Source organism: Lepidochelys kempii, chromosome 2, assembly GCF_965140285.1.
Source record: "Lepidochelys kempii isolate rLepKem1 chromosome 2, rLepKem1.hap1, whole genome shotgun sequence".
NCBI lineage: Eukaryota > Metazoa > Chordata > Testudines > Cheloniidae > Lepidochelys > Lepidochelys kempii.
In genome coordinates, this window is record NC_136381.1 from 24,578,449 (window position 1) to 24,596,036 (window position 17,588).

The 17,588-nt window shown below is 43.7% G+C and overlaps 1 protein-coding gene across 2 annotated transcripts in view; it reads right to left on the bottom strand.

Annotated features, from left to right (window-relative positions):
- The window catches only part of COL14A1 (collagen type XIV alpha 1 chain), a 174,755-nt gene that overhangs the window by 3,392 nt on the left and 153,775 nt on the right, over positions 1-17,588 (bottom strand). For both annotated transcript variants that reach the window (XM_073330233.2, XM_078851428.1), the window contains exons 41-45: positions 17,467-17,520; positions 15,152-15,223; positions 13,274-13,309; positions 12,745-12,811; positions 11,518-11,706 (exon numbers count right to left, since the gene is read on the bottom strand). In XM_073330233.2, the coding sequence (XP_073186334.2) occupies positions 11,518-11,706; positions 12,745-12,811; positions 13,274-13,309; positions 15,152-15,223; positions 17,467-17,520 (418 nt within the window). The remainder of the gene's footprint in view (positions 1-11,517; positions 11,707-12,744; positions 12,812-13,273; positions 13,310-15,151; positions 15,224-17,466; positions 17,521-17,588) is intronic.

The window sequence follows — 17,588 nt, forward strand, 5'->3', positions numbered from 1 at the left end:
CAGAACAACAGCTTTAACATGGGTCTTTATAAACTGGCTGCTTGTCTCAGTCATCTTTCCACAGACTGGTGTTTGGTATTGAAAGTGGGGGATCCTAGCTCTCCTTCCTGCTACAGACAGTCTACCAAAGGGGGGTCACAACTTTCCTAGGCCTGCTGCCAGTATGGCACCAGCAGGGTAGAAAGAGAGGAAGCATAGGCCACACTGCCCCGGAGGATCAGCAGAGAAGGTGCAGCAGGGGGCCAGCAAAGGTGGCTTTGCGCCTCGCTACTTCCAGTCTGCTCCAATGCAGCCTCTGGAATAAATTAAGAGCAAGCCCCAGCTAGCCACAGCTGTCTCTGTAGTGCGCTGCAGCCCAGAACAGCCAGGCCATTTTGTGCTTCACCAACTCCCTGCCCCTAAAGCAGGGCCTGTGCTGGTCCTATACCACCCTTGCACTGGCAGGAATCCTCAGAGGGCCACTGCAGCCCCTTTAAGAGCAATGGAAAGAAGGCACAGAATCTGGTCCCAAGAACAGGTAATAAGGCCCAGTCTGAGGTCGCCAGTTCCATGCAGCTCTGATGTCCCTCCTGCCACAGCAGGTGAGTTAGGTACCTCCACGCCCACCCTTTCCAACATGGCTGAACTGCCCTGAAAACATCAACTCAGTATCTGATCTATGTCACAGGAGACCACATAGCAAGTAGGCTAGAAAAAGCCCTACATTAATATCTCCTGAACTACACCTAGAGCATCCTTTCATACACTTGCTATAAAGTAGCTATCCCAACATAAGAAAATACCCTAAGAACCGCCATACTAGGTCCAAATAATGGTCCAACTAGCTCAGTAGCCTGCGGTTTAAAAAAGTTATAGCTATGCACTGACAGAATGCCCTGACTGTTTGTATCAAGGTATTATTCCTAATGAAAAACTGGTTTCCTGCCAGACCAGCTGAAATGGTCTGTCTGTTGAAATATAAATTGAGTATTGGCTCATTCACAATCACCCTTCTGAGCTGAAGTCAGATGGAAGGTGGTGAGATGTAACAGGAGGAGACTAGCAGGGGGAAAAGAGCTTTCTCTGGGCTCGGGGGTGCGCTGCCTTCAAAGATATATTGGGCTATACCTGGGGGACAGGGACAGCACCCTGTTATCCTGCACTTGAGGATGTAATTGGGCAGTGTGATTACATTAATGAAAATGGGATTCCCAACCTGTCCTGGTTGGAAACACAGCAAGAAAGCTTTAGGGGCGAGATAGGGTGACCACCTTTACTGGAAGGAAATAGGGGAAAGCACATGAAAAATAAGGGACAGTGCTTTACTTTAAGGGACATTTTAAGGAAACACCATTTCCCTTCACATATCATGTATTTTGCTCTCAAGTGTATGTTTTTACTCCCCTCGAGTATACAATGCAATTACCATAAACTGCCATTTAATGTTTAAAATGGTCAAGGAGCCTCCCTTAAAATTAGCTTGGGTGGTCACCCTACTGAGAAACTATGTCAGACAAGAATTTTAGACTGTTTAAAGAAAATGAATTGTAGACTCTAAGAAGCATGTTATACCTCTTGTTTTATATGTCATTATTTTTGTTTCTATTATCCTTACTTGCAAAAAGAAAGGGAGGACTTGTGGCACCTTAGAGACTAACAAATTTATTTGAGCATAAGCTTTCGTGAGCTTATGCTCAAATAAATTTGTTAGTCTCTAAGGTGCCACAAGTCCTCCTTTTCTTTTTGCGGATACAGACTAACACGGCTGCTACTCTGAAACCTAACCTTACTCGGTAGCTCTTAAATCTTAATCTTTGACAACATATGGTTGTTTCACTATAAATATATCTTTGTCGTGTTGTGTTTTAAAAGAGCTAATCCTGAGTTGTACCAATTAAGCTATGGTTATTCCCTTGGGAACAGGGAATCTGGTAAATTAGTGTGTCCAGTGACAGGGGCTGGATACTACAGGGGGATGCTTTCAGAGGGGGTCAGGGTTTGGGGCGCACCTCTTATTTATCTGCAAGGCAAAGGAGGGGCTGGCAGAGATCTGAGGATGTTGTTTTGGTGGCTAACAGACTGGTGGTGTCAGGGACCTCACAACTAGTTATTCACAAACGAGTCTCTCTCTCAAGCAGGTTAGTAACAGGGTGTCTTTCAGTCCTGAGCACCCCGAGATAGTGTCACACGCTTCTCATGGAGTTAGGCACCAAAATCCTTTCTATAAAATAAATAATAAATGAGGATCCAGCAGCCCCCCCCCCCCTTACAACTGTTAGCCCAGTGGTTGGAGCACTCACACACAAGTTCAAATCCCCCCTCTACCAGATGTGGGGCAGAGATTTGAACCCAAGTCTCATCTCAGAGATTGGAACCCAAGACACTGGGCTATAGGAGTACCCTGGGAAAGGTCTCTCTCAATCTCTCCTGTTGAAACTTTCCACTACCCATACCATCATTTTGTGCAAGGCCTTATGCTTGATAGGTGGGACACTGCCTAGTTTGAGGATCCCCCTGGGGCTTAGGCACTCGGGCATCAGGACCAAGGTAGCTGTGCATGTGCCCAGCAGTAGAAATTTGGGCACCTTAGGGATTTTACCAGCAGAAATGTACGCACCTAGGGAATGTAAGGCACCAGCTGAGCAGGGATTAGTTTGAAATTTTGGATTATGTGCCTAAATCCCTTTGCAGATTTAAGTCTTTATGTCTCACCCATGAATTTATGGAAGTCAAAATCTTTTAAAAACTCACTACCATTAAAAATGAAATGCTTCTTTTTAGCTGTGCGCAGCAATTAAATTCAGTGCCTGTGGCCGCCTCGCCACTTGATGGCTGTAATGCAGTGCCGTTTCTTCTACATCTGGGGGTAACATTAGACTAAGGCCTGTGTCAGAACGTGTTAAACGTGTTACCAAATGTTCCTTTTATCATTTGAGAAATATTACCAGAGTACACCCCAATCCCTGCAGCCCTGACCTGGAGATTGGAATTCACGCCTCTATAACAGCTAGACTTGATTACTGTAATTCTTCATTTCCTGAATTGCCTGCCAAAATGTATCTGCAAACTATCATAGCAACTCAACAGCCAGGATTCTGACCACTTAGCATGCAACTCCTACTCCAGAGTCCTCACACTGGCTTCCAGGATGATGTCATGTTCATCTTTGAAGTCTTGCTCTTATCATGACCAACAGCTGGGTTCTGTTTTGCTTATTTGATATTTTTCCCTCAGCTTACTAAGCTCCTTAGAACAGGCGTTAGCATTTATCCCATTGTTTAAAGTCACAAATGGCCAGGGTAAAATTTTCAAAAGTGCCTAAGTCCCATTCTTAGAGTAACTTAGGTCCTAGAATCCCCAATCCTACTGCAAGGCAATGGGACTTAAGCTCCTAAGTCACTCAGGCACTTTTGAAAATTTTACCCCAGTGTTCTTTCTTCTGCACTTCTTTGCAAAGCAATATTTTGCCTGCTGGTCTCAGGGCTCCTGAAGTTCTATCCCTTTCATACATCTGAGCTGAAGACTTCTCTTTGAAATCTAGCATTTGCTTACTATGTAACCTTCAATTTCTTTGTGAAATGCTATGAGACACCTTGTGTGAATGGTTTTATTGTATGGTATATGTGGGAAGTAGTCCCAGATTGATACAACCCACATGTTAATTCCTGTGGGAGCCTGCCTCAGAAGCATGCTAAACAATACTTACGTGATCAGGGGATGAATTCCTCCTGCTTTTAAAAATGAATTCCTTGTGCCAAATTTTAGCTCTGGATTCCAAATGCAAAATATTTTCTAGGTATTACTGAGACAGTTGATGTGCCATGGTAGCTGCAAAAAAAGGGGACTAAACCCTCCATTGCACTCTGTTAGCTTTGTTGTGGGTACTACAGCAAGGCAAATGCATTGAAAGTGCCACGGTAGTACATGAGAGAGACAAGGTGAGTGAGTCAATATCTTTTATTGGACCAACTTCCATTGGTAAGAGAGACAAGCTTTCAAGATTACACAGAGCTCTTCTTCAGGTCCGGGAAAGTGTCACAGGTAAATACAAGGTGGAACAGACTGTTTAGCAGAGGTAGTTAACATACTTTCTCAGAGATCATTCACGGTGAAGTGGCTCATTAACTCTGCAGTCATAATTTTCACATTCAACAACAAACACTTTGTCCAAACATGAGAACAGCCATAGGTACTTGGATGCTTCCCTAGTATGCCAACCTCATCATGGGCCACACTGAGGAAGAATTTCTGGACGAACACACCATGAAACCAATGATATATCAACGATATTTTTATTCTCTGGACTGATGACCTAAAATCCCTCAGATTTCCATCTCAACTTCAAGAACCACCACCCAGCTATCAAACTCTGTCTAGAACGCTCCTGCACCAGCATCAACTTCCTGGACACCACAATTGACTTCAACAATAGAACCCTCCAGACAACTATGCACAAGAAACCCACAGATCACCACGTTTACCTTTACAGATCCAGTAACAACCCCAAACACACCAAGAAATCTGTTATCTACAGCCAGGCACTCAGATACCACAGAATATGCTCCAAGGAAAAAATACAGGATACATACCTTAACTACTATAAAAACTCCATGGCCCACTTGTGCCACAACACCTGTTTTTCTGCATATAAAAGCCAGGGCCAGTGTTAAGAGGTAGCAAGCAGGACAATTACCCGGGGTCCTCCCCACAGTGGACACCGCAAAGCTAAGTTGCTCAGGCTTCGGCTTTTGCCCTGGGTGGTGGGGCTTAGGGCCCCAGACTGCAGGCCTGCACAGCGGGACATTGACTTTCTGTGCTGGGCCATAGCGAATCTAATGCTGGCCATGCTTAGCAGATCCCCTGAAACCTGCCCCCAGTCCCCTACAGGGCTCCGGACCCCTGGTTGGGAACCACTGCCTTAACACACTTAAAAGTACCTTTATCAAACAAGGACTCCCCACTAGAGAAGTAGATTGCATCATGGAATGGGCCACACAAATACCTCAAGAAAACCAGCTTCAATACAGAAAAAAAAAACCAACCCTCCAACCCAGGGGTGGGCAAACTATGGCCCGCGGGCTGGATCCGGCCCCTCAGGGCTTTGGATCCGGCCAGTGGGATTGCCCCCTGTGGAGCCACAGGTCCCGTGCCGCTCTCAGAAGCAGCCGGCACCAAGTCCCTGAGGCCCCGGGGCGTGGGGGCAGGCAGAGGGCTCCGTGCGTTGCCCTTGCCTCCAGGCACCGCACCTTGCAGCTCCCAGGGACGTGGTTTCAGCTGCTTCCCGGAGTGGCGCGGCATGGTGCCAGGGCAGGCAGGCAGGCAGGCAAGGAGCCTGCCCTGGCCCCAGTGCATGCCACTGCCACCCCAGAGCCGCTTTAGGTAAGCGGCGCCAGGCCAGAGCCCGAACCCCTCCTGGACCCCGCCCCCCAACTCCCTGCCCTAAGCCCCCTGCTGCACCTTGCACCCCTCCTGCACCCCTGCCATGAGCCCCCTCCTGCATGCTGCACCCCTCCTGCACCCCAACCCCCTTCCCTGAGCCCCCTCATACACCCCGCACACCTCCTCTGCCCCAATCCCTTGCCCTGAGCCCATTCCTGCACACCACACACCCCCACACACCTCACATTCCCTTCCACACCCCAACCCCCTGCCCCAGCCCTGCATACAATTTCCCCACCCAGATGCAGCCCTCAGCCCAAAAAGTTTGCCCACCCCTGCTCCAACCTCACCCACTAACGGCGAGCAGCGATTGATCCAGCGGGGATCGATTTATTGCGTCTAGTCTAGATGGGATAAATCGACCCCCGAGCGCTCTCCCGTCGATTTCTGTACTCCACCACCGCGAGAGGTGCAGGCAGAGTCAACGGGGGAGCAGCAGCAGTCGACGCACTGTAGTGAAGACACTACGGTGAGTAGGTCTAAGTACTCGACTTCAGCTACGTTATTCACATAGCTGAAGTTGCGTAACTTAGATTGAAACCCCCACCTAGTGTAGACCAGGGCTTAGTTATCACCTACCACCCCAAACTGGAACCCATACAGGGTGTCATCAAACAATTACAACCCATACTTGATGGGGACCACATCCTGAAAGAAATATTTCCTGAACCCCCACTTCTGGCCTTCAAACAACCTCCCAGCCTCTCAAAGCTCATCATTAGAAGCAAGCTCCCCACAGCAAGCTCCTCCCTGGGCTCACCAACTCCAAGTCTCGCCAGATCCTGCCATAATAACAGATGCAAAACCTGCAGACATTCCTCCACGGCTATGATGATCAATACCCCCCCTCCCCAAGATCCCTGGGCCCTTTCAAGATCCATGAACCCTACACATGCCTATCACAACATGTGATGTATCACATCCAGTGCATTAAATGCCCCAATAACAATTATGTGAGTGAAACCAGACAATCACTACAGTCCCAAGTGAACAAACAGAAAAATGATAAAAGACAAAAACACCCTATCTCCTGTGGATCACCATATCTGACCTTTCAATCCTCATCCTCAAAGGAAACCTGTACAACACTTTCAAAAGACAAGCATGGAAGCTTAAATTCATAACTTTGCTAGACATTATAACACTATATCTCAATAAAAGACACTGGATTTATGGCTTATTATAACAGTCTGTAACCCACTAACTCCCCCTTTTTTGTCCTATGATTGCAGAGGTGTTAACGGGCCACTTCAGCTTGGATGGTCTATTAGAAAACATGTTAATCACTTATGCTAAGGTCATGTCTACACTTGCCATGTAAAGCGCAAAAAGTCCTTTTCTGTGCAAAAACTGTGGAAGTGTCTACACTTGCCAATGACTTTTTGGGGTGAAACTCAGAATTTCACCACAAAAAGAACACCACCTCCACGAGAGGCATTCAGTTCTTACCAGTGATACTTCTGCGGTGATGTGCAAGTGAAGACATGTTCTTCCTGTTTACACAGCTTTTAGCAACTCTGCTGCTCTGACACCAGGTAAACAGAGTCTGCCCCTCTCCCTGTAAAGCCCCAGGAACTCTGAAACTCCCCTTCCTGTTTTCTTGGCAAGTGCTCACTTATCATCTGGCCAGGTGACAATGGCTGCTCCATGGAGCAAAGGATCCCCTGCTTGAGGCAATGCTGAGCTACTGGAGCTGATCAGTGTTTGGGGAGAGGAAGCTGTGCAGGGACGCAGGATGCCCCACGATCACCCTCCCCCCCACAAGACCTCTCCTCAAAATGGAGAGAGCTGCACTGTGGGATAGCTGCCCTCAGTGCCCTGCTCTCATCGGCGATGGAAGTCCTGCAAATGTGAACATGATCTGACGCCTGTGGAAGTAAGTGAGAACACAAACCAGCACTTTTCTTTTACCAGTTCCCTATCACTGGTGAAACTGACAGCGCAAAAACTCTGCAAGTGGAGACAGAGCCTAAACAATCTGTTCCACCTTGTATTTAGCGTGACACTCTGAGTACCTTTCCGGGATCTGAAGAAGAGCTCTGTGTAGCTCAAAAGGTTGTCTCTTTCACCAACAGAAGCCGGGGCAATGAAAGATATTACTTCACCCACCTTGCCTCACTGCAAACAATAGTAGTACGTGTTTGTTCTGGAAGCAAATGCTGGCACATGCAGCAGGCAAAGTCTGCACGAGTGCATTGCTTTGTTCATGAAAACTGTAAAAGACTTGCCTGCAGTAAACATCTGGAATCTATGTGGTTATTTAGTATAAGCCCCATTTTAAGCTTACACTAAGCCAGCAATAATATGGTGCTTCAGAAAGCAACTGCCACAAGAGGTTTCAAACCACAACTCTTCCCACACTGAATTATTATTCCTTCACATACACATATACACCAGGTGAAAATATATCAATAAGCAATGGCAAATTTGAAACATGACTATTCAAACTGAGAAACTATGTACACTGTGGGCTAAACTCTGAGGTCTTCACTTGGATTTTATTTAGTCTTTACTCAGGCAAACTCTCACTGAAGTCATCTGCATGGCAAACACCCAAAACAGCACAGCAGAGCATAGGAAAATTAATCTACTTCAGGTTGCTTGTGATCTAAATTCCTTCCTGAGTAAAAGCTAAGGCTAAGACAGCCTCCTCCAATTGTAAAACTCATAAGAGGGAGCAAAAGAGGGGGAAATGCCATCTTGTGAAGATTTCTCCAGAATTTTCTGTTGGGGGTGGAATTCCTAGATCCAAACATTCATAGAGTTTAAAAGGGCAATTAGATCATCAGGTATGACAACTTGTGTAGCACAGGCCATTAAATTTCACACAGTTGCCCCTATATTGAGCCCAATAACTTGTGTTTGACTACAGCATATTTTCCAGAAAAGCAACCCAACCTAATCTAAAAATATCAAGAGATTGCAAATCCACCACTTCCAGTGGTAGTTTGTTCCAATGATTAGTTACCCTCACTGTTAGAAATTTGTGACTAATTTCTAGTTTGATTTTTTCTGGCTTCAGCTTCCAGCCATTGGTTCTTGTTTCTCTGTTAGATTAAAGAGTCCTTTACTATCCAGTAGTTTCTCCCCATGACAGTACTTCTTCTTGCATGAGAGAGACAATTAGTGATATTCCGGTGACTATGTCCAGATTAGTGAGACAGCTTTGGGAGATGCTTGATGTAGGTCTGAGATGCCACCTGCGAATGACCAAAGCGGGCACTGATTTAAAATGTGGCCTACAGTTTCTGACTGGTGTTCACAGTCACACTGTGCCTTGCCTATCATCTCCCGAAGGTGTGAGAGATGACAGCATCTGCCATGCAATGTTCTAAAATGGTTCAATGTGGACCATTGATTCCAGGGCAGGTTGAAGCCTGGAAGTTCTTTTGTGGGGTTGGCAGTCAAGTGTGTGTTTGGGACATTAGCATTATCCCAGATTTCTCTCCAACGTGGATGAGGATTGAATGGGGACACTTTAAGAGCTTTAACTCAATCCCCAAAAGGCGTGCAAGATTTCAGATGTGTTTTCATAAGGTTATGGAGGGCCTCATGAATTGGTAAATTCAGGTTGACCACAGTTTCGTTGTACTCATGAGCTGTACTTGTGTCTCTCCAGATTTTGGATAGGGGTATATGTGCAAGAGTGGGCAACCATTGAACAGGTGTTGATTTTAATGTTCTAGTTATGATTCTCATCATGGAATTAAGATGCACATCCAGAGATTTTGAATGTGAGCTGCCCACCCAGACTGGTGCACAATCTTCAGTGGCTGAGTATACCAGTGCTATAGTCACTGTTCGAAGTGTGGGTGCACCGGCACCCTATATTGTGCCTGCAAGTTTTCAGACAAGGCTAGACCTTGCCTTTATCTTTTCATGTATCTTTTCCAGATTGGGATTAAGAGTCAACCGTCTTTCTGAGGTTGCATCCAAGGGCTCATTTCAGACCCATTGACCACAAAAAGATGACATTACGTTGTTCTTGGCAGCTTTGTTGTCTAGGTGAAAAGTTACTACCAAGGTTTTGGAGGAGTTGGGGTGGAGCTTCCAGTACTGAAAATATTCTGTCATTATCCTGAGGTCAGTGGAGAGGGCATTGCCGATGGTGGAGAGTGCTTTGCCTTATACAGCAGGAGCAATGTCATCAGCATAAATGAACTTACACAAAATTGTGTTGGGTAAGTCCCTAATGTAGATGTTGAACAGTAAAGAAGCCAGCACGGATCCTTGAGGTAGACCATCCTTGAGGGCGTGTGCTTTGCTGAACTGCCCATTCAGAAGGACACCATATCTGCAGTTGCTCATCATTTGATCCCAATCCTTAAAACAGTCTAGTTTTAGCCAGTGGGCACACTGAGACAGTATCAACTATTGGCATTCATCATATCTAGTAAAAGCCTATGAGGACTAACAGTGGTTGACAGCATGCTTAATGGAGCCTTGTTTTATTTCCAAATCCAAATTAACAAAAGCTCCCTCCCAAAGTGTATCTTCTGCTGCAGCAGCTGTTGCATCCACAGCAATAATGAATGGGGGGGCCTCATTCTTGGGCAATATTTTGTCATCATGAACTATTACTTCTAAGTTCTCCATCATTTCTGTACTAGCTGTCTTGTCTGTGCTGTTTCTTGCAGATTAATTTTTACAATCAATAGCATTATTTGTCCTTCATTTTGTTAATATAAATGGGCTTAACCCCTGTGCGATTTCTGCATACTCTAAGAAACTGTTTAAATGGTGCAAAGATTTACATTATGGAGGCAGCTCTCCTGCAGCCCACATTGGTTTTCTCTCACTCATCCAGTTTCAGTCAGTCCCCTGTTTGTTTCATCTTCCCATCTCCCTCCATTCTTGTCCCCTCCTCCCTCTTTCCCGATAGCTTGGAACAATGTCTATCGTTCATCTTGAGCACAGAAATCCATCGCTGACAAGCTTGCACTCTAAATCTCATCTCCTCTTACAGTAGGGTCATTCGAATTATGGCCTTGAGGGCTTAGAGACTTGTGGGGGAGGAAGGGTGGCAAGTTCAAAGGTCACTCAAAAGTGTTCTCCTCAGAACAATATAATATTAGTTTTCTGGCTACCAAACAGGACACGTGACCTATTAAGCTCCAGGATGTGAACAGCCATTGGACCAAATTTTTTAAAATGCCACTTATTGGTAATTGTAATTATAAGAACAATGATTCTTGGCTCTTCAGTAGTGCCTTCCCTGTGAGGATCTCAAAGCATTTCACAGTCACTGACTGATTTAGTCTCACAGTGCCATTTTGAGGCTACTGTTATTATTTATAAAGTACACCAAAGCATGCCAGATGTCTCACAGTTTGGAACAAAGTCAGGCCCCACAGAGTTTGCTATTTAATTAGACAAAACAGACTGAGGAGGGGGCAAAGGGACATCATATAAATATAGGTAAAAGGATGAAGGGGAAATTTGGCAAGTGGCTGGTTAACTGCAAAATTTCATTTAATTTTTTGTTGTTTTGCCCCACCTTTTTCATTATCCTCGCCTTTTCACCATCTGACCCTGATCCTGCCCTCCTGTCTCAAACAGTACACTCCTTCCCCATCTGATCAATGTGTGTCATTATGGTATTATAATTTAGGAACCTTTAGTCTAATTCATTTCAAATTTAGTAAGAAAATTCTACCTTTTCCCCAGAACTAACCTACCAGTTTTGAAGCTGATATTCTTTTGACTATACAGTAGTGCCTTCATTTGCAGGGTGGAGGGCAAAAACCAGATTTCAAAATGAAACACATTTGGAGCTGTAAACTTCCACAACCCCAGAATTCTGCAAAAAGGCAAACCTCTTGCACCATGTACATCTTCATATGATCATCAATCCTTAGCAGCGGTTGTATCAATCCCAAATGTGATTCTACCCAATCACACTCTGTAAAAGGTTGCATTAACTTGGTGATTGGCAGTTTCCATAGCTTTCAGTGTTACCCAAACATTGCAGCTTAGGACCAGCTCTTAACTAGAGAGAAAACTATGTTCACATGTTAAAATTAAATCAGGTAAGTAAAGTAATGATATTATGGCAACATGGTGATATATATTACCATACATTTTAAGTATTCAGCCTACCTCTTTCTCCGGGTCTTCCTGGCTGGCCACCATTGCCTGGAAATCCAGGTCTTCCTGGTGCTCCTTGTTCTCCCTGTGACCCAGGAGATCCTGGTCGACCTGGCTCGCCAGGAGGTCCTGGGATGGTTCGTTCTGAGACAGACTGACTTGGAATCTGGTTCAGAATTGAATTATATCTGGCCATGTGACCTGTGGGGGGAAAGATTCCACCAAATTCAGGACAAAGTGGATAATCTGGCTCAGGGGTGTTTGAAGGGAGTAGGTTGGTGAAAGGGGTGCTGGAAGGCTCTCGTCCTAAGAGGGAGAAGTTAAGAATGTGGTCTGTGATATATGCTAGTTGTGGTGATGATAAAGTGTGTACTTGTGGGTGGAGAAGTATAGGCTACTCTTAGGTAGCCTAGAATATACACTGATAGAGGGCAGGCACTCTTTGGTGGCCAAGTGTATATGCTGTTAGAGGGTAGGCACTGTTCGGTGGCATAGGGTATATATTATTAGAGAGTAGATACTGTTCAGTGGTATACAGTATACGCTGCTAGAGGATAGGTATTGTTTGGTTGTCTAGGAAATACTCTGTTAGAAAGTATGTAGTCTTCAGTGGCCTTAGAGGGTAGGTACTGTTTGGTGGCCGTGGGTACAGGCTGTTAGAGGGTAGGCACTGTGCCCTAGGGAATACACTGTTAGAGGGGAGGTATTCTTCGGTGGCCTAGGGAATACACTGTTAGAGGGCAGGCATTGTTCAGTGGCCTAGGGAATACACTGTTAGAGGGGAGGTACTCTTCGGTGGCCTAGGGAATACACTGTTAGAGGTCAGGCATTGTTCGGTGGCCTAGGGAATACATTGTTAGAGGGGAGGTACTCTTCAGTGGCCTAGGGAATACACTGTTAGAGGTCAGGCATTGTTCGGTGGCCTAGGGAATACATTGTTAGAGGGGAGGTACTCTTCGGTGGCCTAGGGAATACACTGTTAGAGGGCAGGCATTGTTCGGTGGCCTAGGGAATACACTGTAGAGGGTAAAAAGAAAAGGAGTACTTGTGTTAGTCTCTAAGGTGCCACAAGTACTTCTTTTCTTTTTGCAAATACAGACTAACATGGCTGCTACTCTGAAACAGTAGAGGGTAGGTATTGTTTGGTGGCTTTTTGTTTTCGTACCAGCTACAGATCTATTCTATGGTTGTAGAAACAGCCACCTAAAATTCGAACATAAGAGATATTGATCTACTTACCTTGGATGAGCTGTTCACACACCTGATGAGCAACCGCACGCACCATTGCCTGGGACTGAATGTCACCCTGGATAACAACACCATCATAGCCACACATTTCTCTTATAGCACTTTTATCTTGAATGTGCTCAGAGAGCCTGTGGGAGGTATGTCTTTATGATCCCTATGTTACAGATGGGGAAAATGAGGCAGAGAACCTCTGGGACTTGCCCAGGATGTTGATAACAGAGTTGGAAATGAGAAACTCCTGTTTTCAGACAACAAACAAAAGGCTGGGGATGGTAACCACAAAAGAAGATCATGGGATATGCTCACTGATACATGCACATTGTTACTTTCTTTTTTAATTTTATTAAAATTTAGAGAGAGGGACGGAGATCAGTGAAGAAGAAAAGTTTGTCAGATTAGATCTAAACTCACCATAGCTATGAGTAGAGTGAATGTAAATTACTGCGGTGGGGGGTTTATGGGACAGAAGGTCAGATTGAAATGTATTTGTGGCTATTGAATATGGCTACAGAGTACTTACCCGCTCACCCCTTTCCCCCTTTGCACCAGGAGCACCCTGTTAAAAGATTAAACAAAGTTAATTCTTACCTTTCTCTAGTTCTAAGTACTGTATGTTTGAATCTCCAAATATTAGAGTATTACAGTGAAAAGAAGGAAGGTAAACAACTCAGTTTTAGAACCCTATTTAACCCTGGCGAACGGACAGCAACGTTCTCTTAAATATGCTCTTTCCTTGTCAACACCTAGCAGGTATTTCTCTTTCCATGACTGAGTAGCAGGCGGTTACCTTTCCCAGCTTTTGTCTCTCCACTGTTCCTCATTTCTGACCCTTGAGTCTGGGAAAACTCATCCCGCCTAATGGCTGTGAGTGCTGTCTCTTTCTCAGAGCTAGTGTAGCCAGGATGATATTCTGGAAACTCAGGGGGGCTTCTGTTCCCTTGCTGCCAAATTCACCTTTCTCTTCACACTGTATTCTGTTGCCTCGGTTGTCTCTAAAATGGCGCTTGGGCCAACAGCAGTGCGGACTGAAATCTGCTGCATAAATGTACCCGCTTTTGAACCTGGCCATTCTGTAGGTTTTGGTGGATGCAGCCCTGATTTTCTGTCATTTTTGACCTCTCCAGTAAGACTTCAGGCACGCTCAGAGTTTGGCCTCATATGACCTTCAGGCATATCTGCACTTACGAAAATTTAGACCAATTTCTGGAGCATGTGCCTATATTATTGTCAATGCTCCAGTTCCAGGTAAGTTTTATAGCTCACCAAATCTCTTAATTGGGCATTTCATTATTATACTGGTAGAGTATGATGAAGAGAGTGTTAGTGTATTATCTTCGCTTATATTTTATCATCAGTCACTATATTCCCATTTAGCCAAATATTTCAAATGCTTCTGTTAGTATAAATCGCCAAAGCCGACTGGATGTTTGAAAAAAATCTAAAATTATTTAGTATTCTACAAATCAAGCCAGACGTGCAGCTGGACAATGTCAGACTCAAATACTTTCTAGAACATGAGATTATAACATCCATTATGATATATAAAAATATTTTAAGCAGGCTACATAAGGAAACAAATGTTAAAATGTTAAATTCATAATTTATGAATTCAAAATATTTAGGTGAATAGCTACACCTAAAAGGCCAAATGAAAAACTCCAAAACTATCACTAGTGTGGAATTTATACCCTCATTTTATAGATTTTTTTTTTACTTAAAATGTTTTCTTTCATGTATAAAACAAGTCATTGACATTTAAATGGTAGAAAAATTGAGCATTAGATCCTGAACAGAATCAAGAGCCCAAGGGCTCTCACTGACATCAATGGCAAAATTTTCTGTAGTTGAAGCCTGTAATTACAGTTTAAAAGTGGGTCTGATTCTGATGTCATTTACACCCATGTAAATCAGGAGTACACTCACTGAAGTCAACAGTGTTACATTGGTGGAAAACCAGTATAAATAAGATCAGAATCAGGCTACTTTGAAAAAATGCCATCTTTGTGGAAAGTGTTAAGTCTAATAAAGCAGGAACATTTTATTTTCTTTAACGTAGTTTGAAATGGAAAGAAAATTAAACGGCTACATTCAGAATATGAATTCCCATCCTGTATGCTTTTAACCTTTAAGGACAATGTCTTTTCTTGATGCTTTCATGTATATATTTCTACACAACATTTTGAGTCAGACCAAAAGCAAAACAAAACTAAAGAAAACCTAAATTAAAACAACAATGGGATGTTTCGTTTAGTCATTAATTGCAATCAGCGTGAGTGCTTTATGAGCAAATGGACCACAATTCTGGGTCCTGTGTAGCTTTTGTAATGGATAACAGCAAAGGTTAGACACCGAATAGCACAGGACTGCTAATATATAAGGATTATGTTAGCTTACTTACAGGAGGTCCAACACCACCTTGTGGCCCAGTGTTTCCCATAACACCTGGAACACCAGGAGCACCAGGTATTCCCTAAATGGAAAAAGAAAGAGTAAAGAGTTAATTGTGACATCCACATCAATGAGTTCTTATTGACAAAAATACTTAAACACAATTTTTGTAATATATGGTCAGCATCCTAGCTACAGCAGTTCCACAATGATGCATTGGTCATTTGAAAAGTGAGAAGACTACACATTATGCATAGTACACTACATTAGATTATTGCTGCTAAATTTAGTCCTTTATCAAGTCCTATGGATCCACTTTCATGTCCATAATAATAGAAGCCAGAGATGAAATGTTTATTGTCATTGTTTTCTTTTTTTAAATTACCATTAAAATATAAATGAATTCTGAATTAATAATCCTTATTAAAAATCAGAGAAAAGGTCAATTTACAAATTTGAAGAAATTGTGAATTAAACTACCAGCAGATTGCCTCACACTTCAATTCCTCAAAAAATTGAAACATGGACTATATTTAAAACTATACACTATTTGGAGACCCCATGCAATAGGCACAAGAAGGTGAATTAAGAATGAAACTATAGCTGTTCTAGATGAGCTTTGCACAGTGATGAATATTCATTAATGTAATGCATTAGTTAATGTCAGCTCAAAACAGGTAAAGAAATAGGTGCTGGGCAGTATTTATTTATTTATAATTATGCAAATATCATAAAGGGTAATAACACTATTATTCAGCTAGTAACACATTCTTTTTTCAATGTGTAGCTACATAATTTCACAAAGGAGTAAAAGGCCCAATCCTACAATCCTTAATCAGACAAACCTCCCATGGACTTCAGTGAGTCTGAGGGTCCAGGGCTGTAGGGCAAATTTTAACCCAGCACTTGGCCTGAGTAACTAGGGAGCGGCTGAACAAAAGAAAGAATCCACCCCTCCCCAGATTGCTGAGTAGTTATGGAACAACCATGTGGAAGTTACTGCAGCTTGATGTTCTGGAATCACTGAAGGGTTTACACAGCAATGGATCCTTTGGCCTTGCCTTCCTCCAGGCCCACCCAGTCCCAATCTCACCCCTCCATATACGGTGTAACCACAGCTGTTCTGCTACCATGGAACTTCCTGTGACTGTAGCTTCGGGGGCAAGATTTGCACCCACATGAATCCTCAGATCTTATTTCCCAAATGGGTTAGGTTCATTGCCTCTGTCCTCATGGATTATTTCAACTGTTTTTTCCCCCACTCCTGTAGGACCCCAAAGTAGTAATGATATTAGTGCAGTAGCCAAGGAATGGGGAAGGGGAAACTCAGGAGATTGCAGGTGGACTTTTACTTTCTAAATATTTTATTTTCTTGTCACTAACATGTAAATAATAGATGGTCTTGTGTCCTGATTCTGGCTAGTTCTAATAAAGTAATAAAATAAAAGCCCTTGTACATTTTTCAGTGTCACAAGCCTTCAAATAAGGAATTCAAACCACAGATTGTGAATGTCTAAGGTGCATGTATTCCTTCCACAAAGTTATCTTCTATCCTAGTCAGTGTTAACAGCAACAACTTTAGGGTCAGATTTTGCCACGCTTGCTCATAATGTGTAGTATCTTACCCACTGATTTCATCTGCCCTACTACAGAACATAAGTAAGACTGGCAGAATCTGGCAATTAGAGAATATTTAAAACCATCACAGGCAAATTGGCCCACGGTTCTCTATAACCCCACTACAAATCTTGCTAGTAAATATATCACTCCTAAAAAATGTATCTGCCAGAGGCAGATTTATAACACAAGGAACAAAATTCTGCCCTCAGATGAATGTGTACTGCTCCCACTGAAGCCAGCTGAGGTCAGACTCTGGCCTCTAGATGATCTCTTAATTATTTTGTGAAATGTTTGAATACATTCTACAGGGCTTCAGCTGCATGACCTGGGGCAATGAACTCTGGCGGCTCATGTCAGAGAACAAGTCCAGATTGGAACTTCCCGCAAGACTAGAGTCTCTGCCTCATCTCAATGCCAAGGGCTATTAGTCCACTTTACACAACGCAGCTACTTTACTTACCACAAGATGGCAGCCTATTTATTGAGTGACTCAATCTCCCTTTACCATGGGGGAGTCATTGTATCTCAAGGTAAGAATCCAAAGAACTGGCATAGCACGGTCAGCTCTCTGCCAAACTCATGATTAATCTGAATTCTAATCTCCAGTGCAATCGGCTATTTAGCCCCAGCTGGCACAGACAGCAACCTACATCCTGAAAAGACCTCAACTCATACAGTAATAAATCTCACACAGACAGTACTTACCACTGGCCCAGGAGGACCTTGGGGCCCTGTGGGTCCATCTTTGCCAGGTGCACCCTAGAGAAGAGGAACATGGAAATTAATCAACAAGCTTCTTAGAAGAGTTATACTTTCCAAGTCCAGAT